We start from the raw sequence: 23,603 nt of genomic DNA on the forward strand, positions 1-23,603 counted from the left end.
CGCTGATTCTGAATAAGCAGCTCGCCGCGTTCGAAGCGCAGCCGTGGATCCACAGGTGGGCGGGGCTGAACTTAACTGTTGTGACGTCATGGCAACTGGCTCCCACTACACACGGCACATTAAATATGTATTTCCCGTCTAGGCTATACCGCTTGCTTTTAAACCTGCAGAGAGGAGCTGACGGTCTGGAGAGGGCGGTTTGGTCACGCGCGAGGATTGTGGGTTGGAGTGATTGACAGTAAATGGGGTCCTTCCAAGAAGCGCGGTAGAAGCGATGCCACCGGGTTGTCTCCGTCTAGAACTTATTTGGGGATTTGCAGTCGATTTTATTTGATCGGTGAGCAATCAATCAGCAGCAGCGGAGGTGAAGACGCCGGGGTGCTTTCTGCTGTGAGTAAACGATTGATTGATTGATTGATTTTTTTAAATCGGGTGGTAGGTGATGGTTTTCTAATACTTTTTGTGTTTGTTTGAAGCATGCAAATGTAATGTTTAAAACATTTCTGCTTACTAACAGCATCTCGCTCCATCCATCCATCCACCCACTCACCCGTCTGTCATTTTCGTGTTCTCATTTACAGTTTTGACAGATAATATGCCGTGCTTCGTATATAAACCGTTTCAAAGCCCTAGCTCTGTAACTGTTACACTTTTATCGTGTTGTTATGATTTTTCGTGTCGGTTCGGTGTGTTGTTTTTAAGTGTTTGTTGCAGTTCTGTGTTCGTGTCTGTGTTCATGGTTGCTTCTATGTGTGTCCTTTTCCCTCGTAGCTTCTGTCAGGCTCTTCCCAGCCTGTCTGTGTTGTGAGCTCAGGCGGACCGCCCCTCCACCCACTTCAAGATGCACATGAATAGCTTATTAAACCAGTGCAGTAAGTAACAACGCTTAGGAATTAATCAATGTTTTTGTATCTCCATGAAACAGCGAGCCTTCCATAAAGCTTCCATGCTGTTGTGCAGGCGTTTTTTTTTGCTCTGCTTAATGAATTGACTGAGATGTCTAACTCATTAGAGGGGTTTTGTAATCTGCACTTGACATTTCTCTTCTCAGTATGGCTTGGAAAAGTTAATGGATTCGCATTGAGAAGGTCATGGAGAATGCATGCTCATGGATCTTCTAACGGTTTGCTCCAACACCCTTGATCTGGTGGCGAGGCTCAGGGTCGTATTAGTCACTGTTTTGATGTTGTCTCAAACATATAAATATGGAAAAATAGAGTATTTTTTAGTCCATCCCATGCAGAGTCCATTTAATTATTGTTTCTAGTGTCGTGTTGTCTTTGATGCATATTATTCCACTATTTTTTTGTTCCTGAGGGTGTATATCGTTCAGTCTGTGCCCTTGTGTTGACGTGGCTGAAATCCTCCCTGTTCTTTGGTGTGAGACAGGAAAACATAGTTTTCCTCCTCCGTCCACATCCAAAAGTACACTGCCCAGTCCTGTCGCTCTCATATGAAACTTCACAGGACTTAGAGAGGTTCTAAAAGTTATAACCTCAAAATTACTTTTCAATCCACATGTAATGTCTTATTAAATATGTTGATGCATATTGAGCACAGACTTGTGTAGCACAAAATGTAATAAGCTGAGGGTATATTTTAAAAAAGCAAACCTTAGAAAATAAAATGATCTGAGGAAGTGCCTGATGTTTATGTTGATCAAACCTTGAGATTTGCTTAAAACCTTGAGATTTTCATGCAAGACAGTGACTGATATCTTCTTTTAAAAAAGCAGTGCTTATGCATAACCCGGATCTGTGATGGTTGATTCTAAAATGCCACAGCAGCAATTAAATACACACACACACACACACATATATATATATATATATATATATATATATATATATATATATATATATATATATATATATATATATATATATATATATATATATATATATATATATTAATGTATTTTTTTAATGATATTTTTGTTCGGAATTAAAGGTGCTTTTTATTGATCAGCGAATACTAAAGTAAATGGTTTTCTCAAAAATATTAATCAGCAAAACTGTTTTCAACATTAACAATTAACTCTTGAGCACCAGATTAGCATATGAGAATTGATTTTGAAGAATAATGTAACACTGGAAGTAATATGTGCTGAAAATGTAGCTTTTTTCATAGGAATAAATTGCATTTTAAAATAAAAAAAAACAAGGATTCAGTTAGTTTAACTAACTATATAGTTAGTGTCTGTTTTGCAAAGAAGCACATTATTCTTCCCACAACATGTTTATTTCAGTCTTTCCCTGCTTTAGCTTTGACATGACATATCACTGGCATAAGAGTTCAGCAAAAATACATTTTACTGGATCACGGTTATGTTGTCACCGTTTGCAACAGCAGCTTTTTAAGCAGCACATCGTTACGACAAAGCAGTCTTTATTCAGAGTCATTGTTAGGAAACTAGATTTCTCCTGCTGTTCCTTTGATCGGTTTTTCCCAGACAGGTGGGCTCCGGTCTTAACAAACTCATTACAACTAGCCATCACCCCTAAATTGCTTAAAAAATTGAGTTTGTGCATGCACACATGTGAGTTTGATCAGTTCAGTTTGCGCAAACCAGTGCGAGAGATGGAAGCGAGAAAGACATCAGCGAGGCTTCTGACATTTTTGATGTTTGGTATGCCACTGTGCTGAATGTTGTTTTGTGTAGAGAAAGAGAGTGGGAGAGAATGTGAGGGGGAGATCTCTGGAGCGATGCCAAAGCTCTCTCTTCTCCAACAGAACCAGCCTGGAACATATTACAGCTTCTGCCCCTGCAGTTCACACCAATCCCATCAGCCACATGAGAAACCGTGTGTGGAGAGAGAAAGAGAGAACTTGTCATGATGTGGATAAAAAGAATGCAAAAAAACCCAAATGCAAGGCATGCATAGATGCTTATTATAGTGCAAGTGGTTTCATGACTTGAAAATGCAGTCAGTATCTCATCTCCGTTCTGGCCTAGACTTGAAAAAGTCCAACACAGATTCCTCTCGCTACTGTCTCCTAAGGAAGAATATCTTTTGCTGTTACAATCCTACTCGGTTGTTTAATGTAAATATAATATGGTACAGTCATACCGACATACAGTTATACTGGAAATGTGATAATATAGTGCTCTGCTGGATCTGAACCTACTCTATATACCAAAAATGTTTCTCTTATCATTTTGCGTAAGATATTGTATTTAAAAATATCGAAATCTGGACTTTTCTGCCCTTTGAAGGCTGTAAACATGCCACACGCTTCCTGTTCTGGTGTTAATCAGCGAATCATATCAACTATGTAGTGTTTACGTGATGCGAAGAGCAGATCTGTGACCCTTGCGGAGGAGAGTCATTAGACTAATAAATAATGCTAATGAACTCTCTGTAGCCGCCTGCTGCATTATCATTCATTTTAGGTAAAAAAAATTATTATCAGATTTGTGCTTAGACAAGACCCGAAGCTGTGATATTGCGATTTATTAACTAGGTTAATGTTGTTGGGTTTTTTTGGTTGTTAAATGTTTTACCAAAAAATAATTTATGTGTAGCATAGTCAGTTTTACTGTAATTAAAGTAAATAGCTTCTACTTAACTTAGTTGTCCACGATGAAGCATCAGTCTTCCTGTAAAAAGTGAGGGTTAATTTCCTCTAGTGTGCATGTGAAGTCGGGTTGTGACGGCATCCTCTGACGTGCTGTGCACTGTGTCAACTTTAGCCATCGTCTACCTTTGACCCGCATATTTCACAAACCCTGAGTCTCCTCCACCATGCCAGACGTCAGCTGCCACTAAGAGAGCCAGGAGGTTGAATCCACTTTGGTGAATTTTAACACTACAGCGTTAACTTGTGGTTTTGTGTAAAACTAAATCAGCTTGCATGCTTGATCTGTAGCGTGTATTGTTTTCCTCATAAATCAGCATGTCTTAGGACGGTGGCCCTTTTTGCACCTTGGTGCAATAACGGGAACATGCCAGAGGTGAAATGTTGTTTTGAAAGTTATGTAATCGTGCACAAAAACTCTCTCTCGGTTCTGTAAATGAGCAGAAAACACCAGATGAAAAAGACTTTGCGTGAAGGCCGCCTGATTGCACTCTAAGCATTTTTGTTTTTAGTGAGGTTGTAAAACTGAAAGGGCTGTGATTGTGCATCTGCTGCTGAGAACACAAAGACCACATGTGTGCGCTCTACCCATGATGAATACTGCTAGATGGTTCCCGTGGGTTGTGTAAGCGTGCCACTCTGTGCTGTTCCCCGGCAGCATCAGTGGCCTGTGAAGACAGTCCCCATTGACTTCAACGCCCTGCTTTATTCTCAGTGTCTCCCCGACATGGAAATACTGATGCAATTTATTGCGAACACAGGTCTAGACTGCAAATCCTGCAAGTGTAAACTCTATATACACAATAGATAGTTTGTAATCAGATATTACACCGTGATGACACAGAGCCCATAAAGTTAAAGATTGCAGTTTTATTATCTATGTAGGTCTGTTTTTTTTTTTTTTTTTTGGGGGGGGGGTTTCCAGAGGCTGAACTTATGCAGTTTTTCAACTTGCGGCTCAGCCTCACAAGAAAACCACAGGGATGTGTCATAATGTTGATTCCATGTTGCAAATATCCTGTGTGGGTTTAGATGTCAGACACCCACCTTATACACAAGTCCACTACTGTTGAAACGTTATTCGTTGGTGAGATCTTTTTAAATCTTTTTGAAAGAAGTCTCATGCTCGTTTGTTCAAAAATACAGCATATAATACAATATTGTAAAAATTCCATATTGTGAAATATTACAATTTAAAATAACCTTTTAGAATATATTTTAGAATGTAATTTACTTGGTGTCACAAGACACTTCCGAATTCATTACTGATAATTCATAATTCATTGGTGGAAATGAGATCCAGGCATTCAAGTAAAATATTATGTAAGAGATTAATTTTAGAAGCAATAGCACATTAATTAAATTAAAAGCATTTGTACAATAAAAAAATGTAACTCTAAACAATACATGTATCCGTACTGAAACTTTAGATTCGGTACTTAACAGATAAAGCACTTCACTTTTATTTAATTTACTTTAGGCAAGTCATCCAGTATCCTCAGCTCATTAGATCACTACAGAAATTAAGAGAAGAGCATTTTGTGAAGTACTAAATACTCAAATCTGCTCTACCGAATTCATACCGAATTGTGATGTCAAAACTGAGATCCATACCAAATCATTCCAAAATTATTATAAGGGATAAAATAGTGATTTATCAGAAGAAAATGCCAAAAAAAGTAAGAATGCAAAGAGAGGGAAACATCATTGAAAGATTCACACACAAAACATATATGTATATGTGGTTTTTGTTTCAAAGAGACTTATTCATTATATCATATGTTGTTGTAACGACTATAGGGCAGATCAGGCTAGGTCATGGTGACCAGTCAAATGTTGTAGTTAAGTAGGTGTGGTGTTCACCTTTAGAACAAATACAGCAAAACAAGCACTTTGAAATATCATATATTGAAGTACAAAAACAGTTTCTGGAAAAGAACATCTAGTAGCGTTACTGATTAATTTAGAGAAACTTTAGTAGTTGAAAGATGTCCAAAAAACACCAGTAAAGGATATATTTTCCAGCCCCATATTACATGTGAGTAGAACATTCATATTCCTGGAGAATACTACTGATATCACATATTGGATAAGATTAACATAAATATTTACATAAAGAGTGCTCAATATTTAAATATGAATATATAACAAGGAACATATATTTGTGGTACATTTTTCAGGATTTTGTGAAGAATAGAAAACCCAAAGCATTTAATTTGAAAAATACATATTATGTATTTAACCTTTGATCAATTTATTACATATACATGATAAGTTTAACAGTAACAATGACCTTTCATAGCAAATGTCCATAAGCTATTAAACTCAAAAAATTACATAACACCATATAAATAGATCCCATTTGTCTGTGGTATACACTTTTACTCTGTGGAAAAGATCAGACTTTGTATTCTTAAAAATGTTTCCTTTCCTGCCCCACTGAAAAAAAGAAAGTCATGTGTTTGGAGTGAAATCAAGGTAAACGATAAATTCATTTACTTAATAACTTGACAACTTAACTTTTTAATTACATCTATACAGTGTTCCTCATTAAACCCAACAGTAAACTGCAGTCTTCATCTTTGTCTTAATGGTTTAAAAGTTGTTGATGTCTCATTTGTGTTTCGATCAAGAACAGTTGAATGTGTCTTCCTCTGCATGCTGTCCACGACTATTTTAAGACATCTTTTATACCCTGCCGTGGCAGATGAGAGCTTCCTACTCATTGAGCTAATCGAGTACTTGTGAGCTTCAAACCGGAGCTTCACTTTCATCTATAAACGCTGTTAAGCTGCTGATTTTTAAAGCTTTGTGCTTGACAAATAATTTTGTGTATTTCTCAACACTGTGTTTGTGTGTTGTGTTCTCAGCGGAGATCTCCAGGATGTGCGAGGTGGATGTTTCGTCTGAGCCCAGCAGCCCGACGCTGTACACAGAGTCTTCTGATACGTACTGCCATGTGGACCGCTGGCAGAAACTACGCACTGCCGTCCGCAAGCTAGAATTCTGGGAGAACTTCACACACGAGCTGATCGGCAGTGGCTTCTTCTCAAAGGTTTACAAGGTAACGGTTAAACATATCTTGAAGTCTGTACATGATGATATTTAAATCTGCTGTAGATAACAGATGTACAGCAAATTCTAAGGATTTTGTGTGATTTTTTTTTTTTTTTTTTTTGAGAAATGTTCTCGCAAGAAATAAAGCAGTGTAAAATGTTGACTTCATATGTGCATTTATTTTATCAAATAATATGTTGCATAATTATACCCTGGACTACAAAACCATATATTTGTAGCAATAGCCAAAAATACATTATATGCGCCAAAATTATTGATGTTTCTTTCATGCCAAAAATCATTAAGATATTAAGTAAAGATAAAGTAAATTTTCTGCTGTAAATATATATAAAAACATAAGTTTTGATTAGTAATATGCACTGCTAAGAACTTTATTTGGACAATTTTAAATGTTTTTTTTTTTCTTCTAGGGGTGTCAAAATTAATCGTTGCATCGCTTTTATAGCCCCGTTATTCGTCCCGTTGTTTCATTAAACAAACTTTTTTATTAAATAAACTAAATAGCCTTTATAATAGTTATTTATTTAATTTACGACTTTTGTCTACATGGCTCTCTCTGTATCGCGCAGCAGCGCAGTTCCGCCCCAATGCGCGCGTACACACACACAAACGTGCGCGCACGCTCCCGCTCCCTCTAGTATTTTTCCATTTTAAAACTCAAACGGCTATGTAAATATGAACACTGCGCGTCTCTGTGTTAGTGTATGGTGCAAACGCGCGGTTTTGTTTACTACTCATACTGAAGCGCGAGACGCCCTTACGGTAATATTAACGTCTGCTGTCTCGATAAATGAGGACATAAATACCGTACATGAATAACATCTCCAGAACTGCTCCGTGAGCATACTTCATGAGCATTTAACAAATTTTCATTTGAGTAAATCTATCCTTCGTATCATGTACACACAGAACTGTATTTACGGCAACCCGTCAAAATAAAAGTTCGGTTTAACTTGACATTGCGACAGAAATATATTAATATTTTTCAGTAGAATGTACATAATAGACTACTACAAAAAATATTATTTTTAAGGAATAAGCATACAGCATTGCTTTAATATTTTAAGTGTAATATTAAGTTACATTTATTTTCCAAAAATATGTTTTATGCCCTAAAAATAAATACACAACACAGAATTCCTGAGGGAGATATTGTAAGAATAAATCAAATTTGTTTTTATGTGTTCAAATAATTAAACATGCTAACATATGTTTTATTGCTAACAAATTCTAAGGCTGAAAATATAACATTTAATTTAACTATTAAAAAGTAGCCCAGAAAAATAAAAAAAAAAAGCTATTTTTACCTAGTGGAAACAGAATAGGACAAAACATCTGATATGAGTAAATAGATCTGTACATTGACTGTGCAGTCTATTAAAGCTGCCACTGTCTATGATCTCATTTGTAGTAATCAAATGGCAATAATGCTGATTAAAAACCCATAGCTGTGACGTTTGATACTTAGCACTCCCAGATAATGAAAGTGCTTTCTCTTTGTCACTTGTAACACCCTTATTACATTTATATTAGTTTGTATGTTTTGAAGCTATATTTAGGCCTACTTTTGAATTCTTAACAATAATTAATTATATATTAATAAAATAATAACAATAATAATAATAATAAATTTACCATTACTATTTTAAAAAGTAGCCTTTTAATTTAATAAAAATTCTCAAAATAAATATTGAATATCGAATGGAATCGTTGACATGATAAATTGAATCAAACTGAATCGTGAAACCAAGGCTGATTCACACCCCTATTTTTTTTCATCCTTTCAGATTTTTATTATTTTTTTGCAACCTCAGATTCCAGATATTCAAATGGTTTGTAATGTATATATGCATCTCAATTTCAACAAATTAACCCTTTATGACTGGTTTTGTGGTCCAGGGACACATATCGTAAAAGTTTATAGTGAAATCATCATATAGCAAAAAACAAAGCAGAATGATAAATGCTGTCTAAATGGAAATGGCCTTTCTTCATCCTATTGTACTGCAGGTCTCCCATTGTGTGTTGTGTGTGTGTGTGTGTGTATCTTAATGCCACTCATACAGTGCGGTATTGTAGTCCTACTAATTAGGAAATATTTTAGAGCTAAGCCCAGTTTGAGGTGCCCCCGTGCTGGAGTACAACTACACCCATTAACGGGTTCCTGATGAGTCCCTGCTGTGTAAATTACATAACCAAAGATTGCACAGCTCAGCCATCCCTGCATTTCTGTCCCTTTCTGTATATTAACATGGAAGTGTTTCTCTGTGGTTGTACTTGAGAGAGAAAGGAATGTTTGGTAACACTTTAGCATAGGGACCAATTCTCGCTATTAACTAGTTGGTTATTAGCATGCCCGTTATTAACATATTGGCTGCTTATTAGTACTTAGAAAAAACATTCTGCATGATCATATTCTACATTCCTAATCCCACTCAATACATAAACCTAACAACCACCGTACCAGCTATTAATAAGCAGCAAATTGAGAGCCTGAGGGAACGTTAATGGTTTGTTAATAGTGAAGACTGAACCTTAAAATCGAGTGTGAATACAAAGGTTTTATTACCACAATATGATTTGTTTGTTTTTTTTTAATTTGATCTTATTTCTTTTCAGGTAATCCACAATACCACACGGAAGGTGATGGTAGTAAAGATCTATAAGAATGACGTTGATCAAGACAGCATTGTACGAGAAATCAGCCTTCTGCAAAAACTCTCACACCCCAACATAGTGAGGTAAGTCACTTATTAATGCTAATTAATAACTTGTCATAAACTGTAACTAATTTTTTATGTATCGTATATATTATTATTATTATTTGCAGTTTTTAATGTAACTCCCTTATATGAATGCCTAATAGATGTACAGGCCTCTTATTTATATTTTCCATTCTTGTAAAGGTTCATATTTATGCTGCGTTGCTACGTCACCCAACTGACTCCATCTTATCTAAGGCATTTTGCTTTAAGGGTTGCAATTAGCATTTTTTGTTTTGTTTTGATCAAATGAATAAATTTGATCACTGAATTGTCTGCTAGTGTTTAAAATATATCCCAGGATGCACCTGATGAAGCTCATGAAGAGTGTGCAGCGCTGCAATCTAAACAAATAGAGGCTTCTTTGAAGAACCTAAAAAGATAGTTTTTTTTTTTTTTTGTCATTTCAAAACTTCCATTTGTGTTATTTCAGAGGTTCCTGCCCTTGATAGTATTGTAAAACACGCAAACAGTAATAACGAAGAATGAATAGAATGCGTTTAAAAACACCTGTAGAGAACTACATATTAGATGCATACAAGAATGTCACAGTTCACTAATCTCTGCCCAGCACAGTGCTCTTAAACTGCTGTTAATCTTGCATTATGACATGTGTTTGTCTTAGCAATCTCAGAATGGCTTTTTCCAGAGTGCGTTGCGCGAAGGCAAAGCCATATTCAAAAGTGTCTGTGCAGAGTTAAATTATCACAGCTTTCCGGTACGGATGACAGTCACTGTTAACCCATTAACAGAACTGCTGAATATGGCAGAAACCGCATGAGGTGACACACTGACCTATTACATTAGCTGCTTATCTAATTCATGGTTCTCCAATATGTTGCTCAAAACAAGTGAAAACCTGAACGTCATATTAACATCGAATTTACACAATTTTCAATTTCTGCTAAATCCTTCGACAAATGACAGGGGCTTTGGACTCTATTTAGGCAAAACTTAGCAAGGCATAACCTCCCACACCTCTTTTTCCAGGTATCTGGGTATTTGTGTCAAAGAGGACAAGTTGTACCCAATTCTGGAGGTGAGATTTCCGCAGTTTCAAAATCAAAAAAAGTTTGTGTTTATTTTATGCTTCGGTTGTGCTATTTTGTACTATTTAAATATCACATAGATGTCAAGCTTTGAAACTATACACTTGATGGACTCAAAAAAATGTAAAAGAAAAGCATAAAAGTTTATGTTGTTATGTCTCAGAAATATTTAGATATATTATATATATTTAGATAAAATATTTACTACCTATAATGCATATTTTATATAGATATACAGAATTAAATGATTATTTACATAACACAACATTATATAAGAAATCAGCTGCATAAAATCAGTAGCAGACATGAGTAATACATTTAAAAATGATGCCAGCAACGGCTCTGTTTCATCTGCGTAAACATTTATGTTCCTATACAGTTTTATTTTATTTTATTTTACAGTACGTTTACATTTGTTAACTTTAGTTAACATGATCTAACAATAAATAATACTTTTATAGAATTTATTTTAGCCAAAATCAAAAGTTATAGTTAACATTAGTTAATACACTGCGAACTAACTTGATCTAGCAGATGTTCAGTAACATTAGCAAATGCATTGATATATATTAAATTTATTCATCTTTGTTAATGTTAACAAGTGGGTGCTTACTTTAAAGCGTTTCATATCTTATTCTTTGGACATATTGCTCAGCCCTGCACATAACAATAGAAATAAATGTGAAAGTGTATAAGTGTTTCATTCCCTTACGGACTGTTTGTCTGTACAGTATGTTAGTGGAGGATGTTTAGAGGAACTGTTGGCCAGGAAAGATGTGCCTCTATGCTGGAGAGAGAAAGTAGACCTGGCTTCTGATATCACCAGAGGGATGATTTACCTCCACTACAAGAACATCTACCACAGAGATCTGAACTCTAAGGTACAGCGGCACTCTTAATAACACTCGTCTTTAGGGACCAGCTGAGTAATGCATTGAGAAGTGCAGCGTGAAATGGTTTATATACAGTTCCTCTGAGTAATCATCATCAGATATTAGAGAATGCCTGTCTAGTCTTTACATGGAAATCTCTCCTGAGAAATACAGCCATAGATGTTTGCGTGGGAGTGTCATTGGTTGCCAGGATTCACACAAGCACTCACCAAACCCGCGGTGAGGGACGAGGCAACAAGGCTAGTCCATTGTGATGGTAATTAACTCTGCCACTCTGTCTTTCTCTCGCCGACACATACACGCTCTCTCCCTAACTGTTCCCGTCTCATTAGAAAATGCAAAATGCACGAACAGCGTATAGGCTCGCAGATCCCATACCTCCCCCTTTTTCGTGTTTAGCCAGGCCTCGACTGCCTATTTGTCGGCCATTCGGATGAACAATGAGCAAACAAAAATGCCAGCCACACAGTTTACACAATCGTGACGTCTGGCGCGCTGATTAGTAGGACCATCGATTGGTTTCCACTGCGCTGGAAGTTGCCAGAAGTGGGTATGACTGGGAAGTTGTGTCAGAAAATAGAAGCTATTAAAATAGAAGTACTTGCATTTCAAACACTTATTGAAAGGGGGTAAAGGGGATTACAGAATTAAAAATCTAAATAAAACTTTTAATGTGTGTATATACATATATAATATACACACTGGTATGTTTATAACTGTATTATTTTAGTGATGCTGAGATACCGTAATAGTTAAAATGATAAACATATAGCAATATTGTATATATATATATATATATATATATATATATATATATATATATATATATATATATATATATATTATTATTATTATTATTTTTTTTTTTTTTTTTTTGCATTATTTCCTTTTTATAGTAATTACTGCAATTAAATGATCATAAATCATTATAAATTTTTCCCGTTGATTTTTGTTGTTGAATCAACCTCAGTGCTTCTCTTTAAACCTACCCATTAGCAGCATAGCCAGAGGGTGTTGCAACACTTGGCATATGCATGAGTTACTGTTCTAAATTTGGAGACTTCTAGACTCGGGGCTGTGCTTGGAGTTTTCTTAGTCCTATAATCATAGGTCAGTTTTCGGGATGGAGGCTTAGCTGAGGTTTCTAATTCAGCCCAGATGCAGACCTCGCTGTTGTATCCATCAGCACTTTCTTCTCCAAGAGTCCCACTGGTCTTATGTAACGTCTCGGTTGTACCTGGATCGGCCCTGCTCTGGTCAGCCTCAATGTTTTCTCATTTGCCTTTCTTGTAAAATAACAGGCCATTTTTTATTACGCTCTCAATCATTGGGCTTTAAACTGAGTTTTCAGACTACACAGTAATGTTTCTAGCCGTGACACATTGTCGCTAGAGACCATTCTAACTGAAAGCGAGGTATAACATTGCATATCGGTACCCCTGGAGTGATAGAGATGGAGGAGAGGAATTGTAGGCGGTCCAGACCCTTTGGCGAGGTACAGGGTCAGCTGAATAATTCATCAAAAGGACATGGTGATGAAGAGAAACGGCTTTCATTTGAGCCTGGGAGTTCTGCTTCAGCGGCAAAGCACATTGCTGTAGAAGAATATGCTGCAGATGCTAAACCACAAAATTGCAGTCACGCTTCTTGTTTATGCTTGCATTGTATTTGCCTTTTTTCCTTATTGCATTTAGATGCTTAATAATTTATATTCACACAAAAAGTGCACAAACAGTTGTCAGCACAGCTTCAAACTTCAAAAGTTTGTTCATTTGGAAACTGTAATGTAAATGTCTGCCATATAGAGGTGTTATTTAGTACTAGACATGTTCAGATTTCGGAAACGCTATGTAAGGGTTTTTGTGGGAGTTGTAGTGAGTTTAGAAACTTTCTGCTGGTTTTTGGCGCCATCTTTTGGCAGAGAAGAATGGCACATTCTTGTAACAATTTTGTCACCCAAGAAACGTAATGTGAAAAAAAGTCATGTTTTGCATGTCTGTATCTGGTATGTTTAAAAGAATAATTCATAACATGCAAATATTTATTAGTGAAAATGAAGTGTATATACAGTTTGAGGTCAATTAGATTTTTGAAGAAACCTAATTATTTTATTTACTAAGGGGGATTCACTTGCTAAAATGTTACAGTAAAGACATTTATTATTATTTTTAAATCCCTTGAAAAAAAAATCATAGTTTTCTCAAAAACATTTTACTACTAAGAAATATTTCTTCATCTGCAAATATTGAAACGATTTTTTTGAAAGGACATGTGACACCGAGGAATGGCTGTAATAATATTACTGTATTTACTTCATATCATATTTTACAGTCAGAATAAACCACTAGTAATAGTACGAAGAGACTAAAAATAATAATTTTTCATCAAAACATTTTTGTGTTTGTTTGTATCTCCTGAAGAATTGTCTAATAAGGGTGACGGCGAGAGGCAGAGAAGCTCTGGTTACTGATTTTGGTTTGGCTCGAGAGGTGGTTGAACTTCCTGCAAAAGACAGAAAGCTTTCACTTGTGGGCTCTGCTTTCTGGATGGCCCCCGAGATGCTGCGCGGGGAGCCCTACGACCGCAAGGTAATGCTTAAAAAAAAAATGCCGGAGCAAGATGAGAAATGTTGGCACTTTCTAGTTCTCACCAACTGATTTCGCTTTCTGTAAGGTGGATGTGTTCTCTTTTGGAATTGTTTTGTGTGAAATTCTGGCTAGGATCCCAGCAGACCCAGAAATCCTTCCAAGAACGCAGGTGATTGTAAATAGAATTATTGACGCTCTTATAAATGCCAGAAAATAAAACATCCAGTATAATTTTTTTTAATACGCACACAAAAAACCCCTACTGTCCTCATATGCATTTATGATTGTGTGTGTCGCAGGATTACGGCCTGGATGTATCAGCATTTGGGAAAATGGTCATTGAGTGCCCTCAACGTCTTTTAGAGCTGGCAGCCAGCTGCTGTCTGGTAAGTGACCTTGTTACCTTTTGTGTATATCAGATGGACACTCGCTTCCTTTGTCAGTTATGCCTAAAAACCTGCAAGCTCTCTGGAAAAGGAAATAAGGTGTCACCATCGACTGTTCTCGTGCAGATAGAGGCTTTCCGAAGACCTTCTTTCACAGAGCTTCAGGACGAGTTGGGTGAAATCGCTGAGACTTTGGAGGCTCCTCACAATGATCTCACCACAGGCTGATCTGCGGCACGTCCTCTGGTCTCCCATCAGCCCTGCGAACGGACACAAGCAGCTGGAGTTCTGTACATAGACTAAAGCACAGTGACGAATGCAGCAGAACTGCAGATTTCTCTCTGGGCTGTTTGCATTGAAAGAGCAAATCAAGGAAAAGGTCGCTATTTATTATGAACGTTCTACAAGTAACTATATGGCCTACTGTTCAACTCCGCACAGCTGTACATAATATATACTGTGCAATATATAATAATACTATACCAAGAGAAATATTGCATCGGGTTCCGACTAAAGTGTTTAGCTGTTGTCATTCTCTCAAAGCTACAGATTTTCAAACCTATTGTTATTCTTGTTTTGTATATGAATCATTTTATATTGAAAAACTACCCTAAAATAGATTTTGAGGCTTTAGATAACCCATCGATAAAAGCACTAACGAGTTTTGAATAATCAAATAATATTTTCATAGGCTTCAGTGTATCGATACTTGATTAGATTTAAGAAAGTAATTTATTTTGGTACCAACTGCCCAAATAGGAAAACGGCGCATTTGTATTGCTGACTTTTTTTGAGAAAAATATTTGAAAAACGAGTGCACTTTTCATTATTTGGAAAGCAATTTATACAGGAGCAAGCACTCAACTCATCGCTTGTCGTTTTTCCTCCACTGAGCTGAGCTGCTGATCTCTGGACTTTCTCCACACGACTCAGCAGGATGAGGCCCATTTCCTGCCTGCAGGGCCTCTGCGCTACTGCTGCAGCGTTTTCATTGTGCATTGTGCCGAGTGTTTGTGAAAGCAGTTTTTTCTTTTTAGCATTCGAAGCTTAAATGTTTTATGTTTTAACACTTTCTGTCCATTTTAGTCGACTTGTTTTGCCACGGGTTGTGATTTTCAGTACTCACACATACAGTATTTATCAGAAGCGTGAGATGTGCATCAGTCTTATTCCAATAAACAGCGACACCAAACTATTTGTTTGGATATTGGCTGTAATGGAATCAAAAATGCTAAATTATTTTCACGACCATGCTACTTGCTGCAGTATTCTGAAAACCTGTGCTCTCTTCTCATTAAAACTGAAATCAATATTCTTTTCTAATTTCAAATGCGTAACTTGTCACTATTGATTTGTTTTTAATATTTGTATAAGTTCTGCTTGGATGTTATTTCGGTTTTTAATCATCGCGCTCTAGTGAATTGCCTGTTGAACATCGTTCGAATTAACTTTAACAAAATCTACATTCTGTGCCTCAAAGAGGAAGCTTGGGGATCTTTTGGTGAGAACCATGTCCTGCTAACCTCATATCTCTGAAACAAGCCTGATGTCTGTATAGTCTGAATCTTCCCGTGTTTTGTAGTGTTTTTGTAATACGGTATAAAAAAGAAAAAGGAGTGTATGTGAATGCTGTGTATTTTTCAAATAAAGCCATCAAAAATCTACTAATGTTGTATTAGAAAAAAATACAGCACTTTTAACATCAGTATTTTATAAACTCTAGATAGTTGACGTATGATAAGAATTATTTATGTAACTATCTTGTGAAAATGCGCTTACTTTCATGTCTGGTTACCTGGCAACTTTGTCTACTCTGGACTCTTAAGATTTCTACTGCTAATCAGGCTTCTTTGCGGCGCCTGTTATCAAACCACTCAATGCAAATGATTTGAATAATAATGAATGACAATCAGTGTATTATGGGATTATTCTCTTTATGTGATCCTGGGCTACTGAATTAATAACTCGGTGGAAAAGTGAATCTTAAAATTGTAGTGTACTTACCTATATCACGTAAAGTTTGAACGGCCTTTATAATGCAAATGTCTCTGCACATCTTAAGTTCCTTTAGAAACCACTGTTTTAATGTTACATGACCGCCTGTTTTCTCTCAGGGGTCAGTTTTATACACATTTGTTTTGTCCTTGCTTGACCTTAAAACAAAATGGAACCATTTAACTGGTGCTCTTAGCCTGTTTGTTTCCAGCTGTACCAAAACACTGAATAGACGTGAATGAATAATTAAACACTAGCTTTTCTGCTGGTTTCTGGCGGTGAGCTTTGATAAAGCAAAGCAAGTCTGTTGCTGTACAGATCAAAGCCACTTGTTGAGCGGCTGATGTATTATTAGCTTCATTTTTTTTTTTATCAAGCTTTTTAGCAATTAGAGAGCAAAAGTCCACCATTTAATGTTTTTAACACAGCGCGTGGTCACAGGGAACTGGAATATTAATATTAACAATACAAGATCATATTTGGATGATTGTTGTTGTTGTTCTTTGGATGTCCGTCATGCTTACATAACTGGGCCAGGTTTTTCTGCCAAGCTCATGTTCATTTGTGTCCGTTTCTGTTGGCTGAATCTAGTACTGTGTGACCGTTACACACAGAACCATCTTTAACATCATCCAGAAAACTCTGAGTCCAGATAAAGAGCTACATGCTGTTCCTTTTACGCAGAACACAATCCCATAATGCACTGCAACAAGCTCTGGGGAAAATATCTAAGCTACTGAAGCACTATTTGTGCAGCGCGTAATTAGACGACCTTTGTAAAGTGTTCAGAATCATACATAAAAACGAAGAAAGAGAGTTTAAAAAAAACACTAAATTTGTTCAAAACGGCATACATATTTATGAATCGGGCTTTGAAACCATTTTGCCGAAAACAGCAGTGACGCAAATTGTCCATTAGATGGCAGTGTCTCGTATGATTCACAGTTACAGGTTACCTTTGTATTACAGTGTTAAAACTCGTTTCAGTTGCAATATTGAAATAGCATTAAAAATGTTTTCTGAACAATCATGTGACACTAAAGAATGGCTGCTGAAATAAATATATTAAATATGTGTGTGTGTGTGTGTGTGTGTGTGTGTTTTGATAGGTAGTGTACATGGTTCAGAGTATTATACCCTTGCTCCATTTGCTGTTTTTATTACTATATGATTTTCTTACTGTAAAATAGAAATAGAAAATTTGAAAACGCCTGGTGTAGCAGATCTTTTTGTTCCACATACAGTGCATTCACTTCCAGTAGGGTCCCTGGGGGGCTAAATATGCTAGAAGCAGGAGTATGATCAGTGTAACGCTCTGGTTACTGGGTCACCTTTACCTGAGAAAACAGTGTTAACAGCACAGATCTAGCACCGATTCAACTATTCTTAATAATAACAGTTTGTGCATCAGTGCTCGCAAGATTTCAAAATCCCTATTAACCTTTCCAAAATGAATTGAATTAGCCCGAATAAAAAATATGGCCTGAACTTCACAGTGGACAAAGCAGCATGGCTGAAAAGTGACTGTATTTTTTTCTTTAAATAACAAATCAAGAGAGTAGGGGTGCAACAAATGTAAAATCACATCTCTTATAATATTGCAGGTTTTGATGAGAAACAAATTTAAAATTAAAAATAAAATATGCCTAAATATTTGGCTCCTCAAGTTTCACTTACCCGCCTGTGCCCCTAAGCGTCATGAACTCATCATTTGAAAGCTTAACAGGTGTGAAAACCATTTTTAAATGGGACATTGTGTTACCGTGGAAATGGTACTTTAAAATGTTTTGCCCTTAGTGGGCGGAGTCCAATGTCATATTACAAAATGTCTTTTAGAATCAAATTTTTAGAATCCTGACAAAATACGTAACGTTAGAAAAATTCTCAGGATTCTATTTTTGTTGGTCATTTTGTGATAGAAAATGTTATATTTATGACAGAAAAATGCATGAAGAAAATTAAATGCAGTTTGACTGGCCCCTGAAAAAATTTTTTTATAGAAACCTATTTTTTTACATCAACTTCAAATTTGCAACATATCTTATTTAGACACACGGATTTCATTTTAAAATATTTTGCAAAAAAAAAAATTCTATAAAATTAGTACACTGCAAAGTTAATATAGTTACCAATAACAGAGTTACCGTTAAGCTATATTACACGCAAGTAGAAGGCTTAATGAATCTCAGCGCTCCAGCAACTACAAATCTTTCAGATGGGACACACTCAGAAATGTCATAAGACCTTGAAGAACAGAAGGCAATAATCAAGCATTTTATGAGACATCTTCCCCTGCTCATCTGCTATGAGTTTAATGTTGCGTGTCCACCTGGAGTGATAGCAGTCTGATGTTCGTTCAGCCCTGCTGCCTCTGACCTTCTTACAACCCCCCACCTAAACAAACACATCTACAGGACACTGGATACTCAGTAGGGTTCACTTGCTTCCCACAGCCTGTTATGAGAGTTATGATCGATGCAGACCATTCAAATGTCAGAGCTCCTGCCATACCATGCATAAGGCAACATAACATAGCACGCTAACGCACAAACATATGGTATAAATGTTTTTTTTAAGGCACCACAGAGAATAGTTTGTGGGTTATGAGTAATACACACTTTAATATCCTACCGTTAAAAGGTTTATTGTGCTCGGAAGTGGTTTCATGTGCCATTGCATCACTGTTCAGTAAGGTGCAGCTGCATATTCTCAGCAGAATAAAACGAATTTATATGGTTAATGGAGTGTGAAATTTAGGACAGGGAAGTGAGTAAAGGACGGGTCACAAAGAAACAACAACTTTGAGGAGTTGGGCCTTCCAAACATGTCTTCAGATATAAACATTCAAATAAAAATGAGTAAGTATAATCCATCAGGCTAATAAGCCTATGGATTTTGCAATCCATTTTTTTTCATTATGAGACATGTTTACCGCAGCTATAAAGTGTAGTAAACATTAAATCATTGATCAGCATTACTGTTCACTACATATGCGACCGTGGAGCACAAAGCCAGTCAAAAGGGTCAATTTTTGGAAATTCTGATTTATACGTCATCTGAAACACGAATAAATAAGCTTTGCGTTGAGGTACGGTTCGTTACAGCAGAACAATATCTGGCTGAGACACGAAACTACGAATCTACGAAACTGAGAGAAAAAAGTTACATATTTTTATAATATATTTACAGTAGAAAATCAACAAAATATCTTCATGGATCATGATTTTTTTTACTAATATCCTAATGATTTTTGGCATAAAAGAAAAATCGATAATTTCGACCCATACAGTGACTAATGCTACAAATATACCCAGCGACGTAAGACTGTTTGTGTGCTCCAGGGTGTGATACACATATTACAACGCATATTTCACCAAAAAAGCAATGTTCAGATTTTTTATTTAATTTGTGTTATTTTTTCCGAAGAACTGTTAACGCCGCAACATCTCACATTTATATTAGTTAATATAATAATTATTTTAATTATTTCATGTTTATTATGAGACACATATGTAGTATGTTCGGAACAGGTTTATTTTAAATATGTAAAACGATAACAAAATTAAAGAATAGTTTGGCGACGTGACATCAGATCCTCTCTAAGAGGGCCAACGCTGGCCAGAACAAGCTGCATATGGATGAGGTCTCGTTCTGTAGTCAGAATCCTGGCGAGCGAGGCCAGCATCAGTATAACCCAGTTTCCGTTTCCATTAGGAATACGTTTCGCTTTCCAATGGTCTTCTGTTCGGAAAGCATCATCCCTAAATTGTGCAATTTGTATTCTCAGGCCCATGGGAAAAGATTAATTTGTTCACTTAAAACTGACCTCTAATTTGCTGACCACATAAAGTGAAGGTCTCTGTGCATCACTGGACCTCAGTGAACAGTAATTTGTTTTCCGGGAAAGGGTTGGCGCTTCGTGTGGGTGTAAATGGGGCTCTGCATTATTGTTGTTTTCTGCAACTGAAGTGCTAAAATGACAGACAATTTATAGATTTGCCAATAGCTGGATGAAAGCTGGCCTGTCACGGGATAATACGCTGGTCTCAATGATAAAGCCGTTGGTGATCTGATGGCTACAGGTAACCGGACTCAAAAGGGTTCGAAATAAACATAAGCAGGTGTGTATTTCAGAATGATACACACAGCACCAATTACATATCAAATACATCTTTTTAATGACATCCCGACATGCGCGAACACCGATTATGCAACGCAATCTTGTCCCAGAAAAGCTTTGAACAAGTTGGGGGCAGTTATTTGTAGCCCTGTGATCGATACTAATCCGGCAGTGTGAGAGAGAGAGCAGGAATCTGGGTCAATGATAAGGAAATGGACGGAGACGCAGGAACGGAGCGGAGCCCTGGCATTTACGAGGAGAAACCTGCCAGGTCAAGATGAAGGACGCAGAAATGGATCGACACAGAATCAAGACTCTTTGACTGCATGCTCTTGTTTATAGGGTGATGATACATTAGGCCAAGGCTGGTGCTAAAATAAGCGCTGCCCTCCAGAGAGAGTGGGACAGTAATCTGTTTTAGCATTGATAGTCTAAGCCTCACAGGAGAACGCTGATAAGGCTAACATTGTCGCAGTCACGCTTCTAACACCGAAATCTATTTAAAGAGTGACATTTATTTTTTGGATTACAAAACCTATGAGTTTTAGTAAGTTCTCTTTCCTTCTTAAAAGGATAGTACACCCAAAAATGAAAATTCATGCAATTTTAATACATTTAATATACATTATATATAACGTTACCATTTAACTGTGCGGTCAATTTTTACAATGATTTTGAAAGTTGTTTGAAAATATAGTAACACAATAATATTGATATATATATTAATGTTAATGTTAATGTTACATAATATATTAATGTTCTGTTAATGTAGTTTAGCATAATCTTGATAACATGTAATGCTCGGTGATCTGTTTAATGCCAAATTCTTAATGTTCACCAAAAATGAAAAGTATTTTTCATGTGTCAGTTGCAGCGTTTTGCACTTATGCACCTTCCCATTATAAATACTGTTATTTTTCATATTTTGCTACTGTTATCGCAAAAAAAAAAAAAAAAGGAAACTAATGGGTAATCAAAAGAAAAATAACGTAGGCAATTAAACCAGCTGCATAAAGAATTCTAATATGGCGATGTATGCTGAGAACTGTAACTATATACTGTGTGCTTGTGGGTAATTTTGTTGCTCGGTGAGAAGAAAGCGAGAGGATGGATAATGAAAATAGAAGGGAGTGGTGTAAACGACAAAAGCGATGATGGAAAAATTCAACCTCAGGGCAGAAGATTATGATCAGGAAGAGGGTGAGAAATGAAGTGAAGGATGACCAAGGGAGTAAATGTGAGAAGATGAGAACAATGCAAAGATGATAAATTAGAGACAAGATTGAGGAAACATGAGATATACGTTCAGCTCTCATGCACACAGATTGATGGGTAATGAGGTGGATAGAGAAAGGGAGGTGGAATAAATAGTGGCCGTATTTGCTGGAGTGGATGTGTGTGTTCAGAGATAAACGAGCAGAACAGATATGAGAGCCTTTTTTATCAGCCACGAGTTATAAAACATAAGCAACAACACAGAAACGGAGGCCAAAAGAAAATGAAGACGAGGGAATATTATGGTTGGTAGCCCCTGAAAAAAAAAAAAAAATTATATAAAATTAAATAAGTAAAAAAATAAAAATAATAAAAAGATGTAAAACAAATGAAAAAAATCTAAATAAAATAAAATGAGAAATAGCATTTTGGAAAGCGGGTATATTACTTCACAAAAATGGCAGTTTTACAGCACGGCCAAAAGGGCAGGTGCTTTTCACTGTAATTGCGCCGGTGATATTTTTATGACAGTGAATTGCACCCATTTAGCTATAGAGGGCTCCAAAGTAGCAAAAATAGACAAAGCTACATACAGTTGCTTTAAAGAAAGGTTAAAAAATACAGAGCAATATCAAAAGAGATGGGACAGAATGAGGAATCTGAGAATGGAGTATATTAGAAGACACACATCCGTGAAGAATACATGTGCTCTAATAAACAGCTTCAGTGAACTACGTCATGAGAAAGCAACCCTGAAATCGGTGTGGGATTACCCACAGCTCCATTACACTTCAAATGAAATCTCTGAAATAAAATACCAGCTGCCACCAAAAGCTCGCAGCACTCCAAGGAATGAAACAATGTGTCACAAACCGAATGACTCATGAAGCTCAGCCGGCAAATAAAGTGCAGACATCCTTTTCATAATGTCTTTACGATGCTGTGCCGTGACCTTTCGCAGCAGAAATGCGTGAGAGTTTTTGTCTTGGGGTCCTATTATCTTTGAAATAACTACTGCCACTGTCATGCTTTATTAATGTCCCAATATAATCAAAAAAAATAGAGCCCTACTATATAGAACCACTATAGAACACTGCAGATTTTATGTCAGCACCAAGCCCCTCATCTTCATATCTGCTAATTAAAGCGTAAAGTTTGACAATCCAGCTCGAGTAGACGTTGCAGTCACCTGTGGCAAAAAAAAAAGAAATCTGCTGCTACAGATGTGAGCGCAAGCTGTGTCTTCTCCCCTGACGCCGTGCTCCTTGAGGACTCAAATTAGTACGAGGAGACTGTAAAAAATGAAAATGAGGTCATCTACGTCACAACCCATTTAATGTAAATTCAAATCTGAAGCAATTTGAGCCCGATATCAGTTTACTCATCATATTATGAGAAAAAAAAAACATCTGATGCGCTAATAAAACAAGTATTCGTTACCGCTGGACAGCTTTGACAAAAATATGGATCCTCTTCTAATTGCTTAAAAGTCTTATCAACACCACAGAGGTCAGCTGCGCAGATTATGTTGAAAAAGGCACGAGAAACTATAGAGAGATAGAAAGAGATAGGAAGAGTAGAGCTACCTTTTGAGAAAGGGCAAGGCGTCTGAGTGAATATTGGACTTGTATTGGAACAGACAGGCGCAGGCTTTCACCCTTTTTGACAGGGCATGTCTGGGTCAGATCTCCAGGCCTCTCTCATCCTGACATTCAGAGGAACTCCTGCCACTAGCAATCACAACTGAGACCAGTTCAGCTACACTTTTAGACATAAAAGCAAAGTGTATAATATCACGTGGATCGGCTGAGCTGTAATTATAATACACACCGTTTTGAATTCTTACCTTTTAGGACTATTAATCATTTTATGAACAAAGGATGCCAGTAGTAAAGCATTTTTTGAAAGAAAATGCCCATTTGTTTAATATTGTATCTT

At 36.6% G+C, this 23,603-nt stretch overlaps 1 protein-coding gene across 2 annotated transcripts; it reads left to right on the forward strand.

Annotated features, from left to right (window-relative positions):
* Positions 1-70: 70 nt before the first annotated feature.
* zgc:162952 (PKc_LIMK_like_unk domain-containing protein) lies at positions 71-15,999 on the forward strand. Of its 2 annotated transcripts, XM_043240637.1 has the most exons (10): positions 71-390; positions 772-872; positions 6,450-6,643; positions 9,277-9,398; positions 10,410-10,458; positions 11,200-11,349; positions 13,782-13,949; positions 14,035-14,118; positions 14,249-14,335; positions 14,462-15,999. In XM_043240637.1, the coding sequence occupies exons 2-10, from the start codon at positions 842-844 to the stop codon at positions 14,561-14,563; spliced, it is 987 nt and encodes a 328-aa protein (XP_043096572.1). In that variant the 5' UTR covers positions 71-390; positions 772-841; the 3' UTR covers positions 14,564-15,999. The 2 variants fall into 2 exon arrangements, with proteins under 2 accessions (XP_043096572.1, XP_043096573.1); XM_043240638.1 differs by lacking the exon at positions 772-872 and having other exon boundaries at positions 72-390.
* Positions 16,000-23,603: the final 7,604 nt, after the last annotated feature.

Source organism: Puntigrus tetrazona, chromosome 5 (genome assembly GCF_018831695.1).
Source record: "Puntigrus tetrazona isolate hp1 chromosome 5, ASM1883169v1, whole genome shotgun sequence".
Taxonomy (NCBI): domain Eukaryota; kingdom Metazoa; phylum Chordata; class Actinopteri; order Cypriniformes; family Cyprinidae; genus Puntigrus; species Puntigrus tetrazona.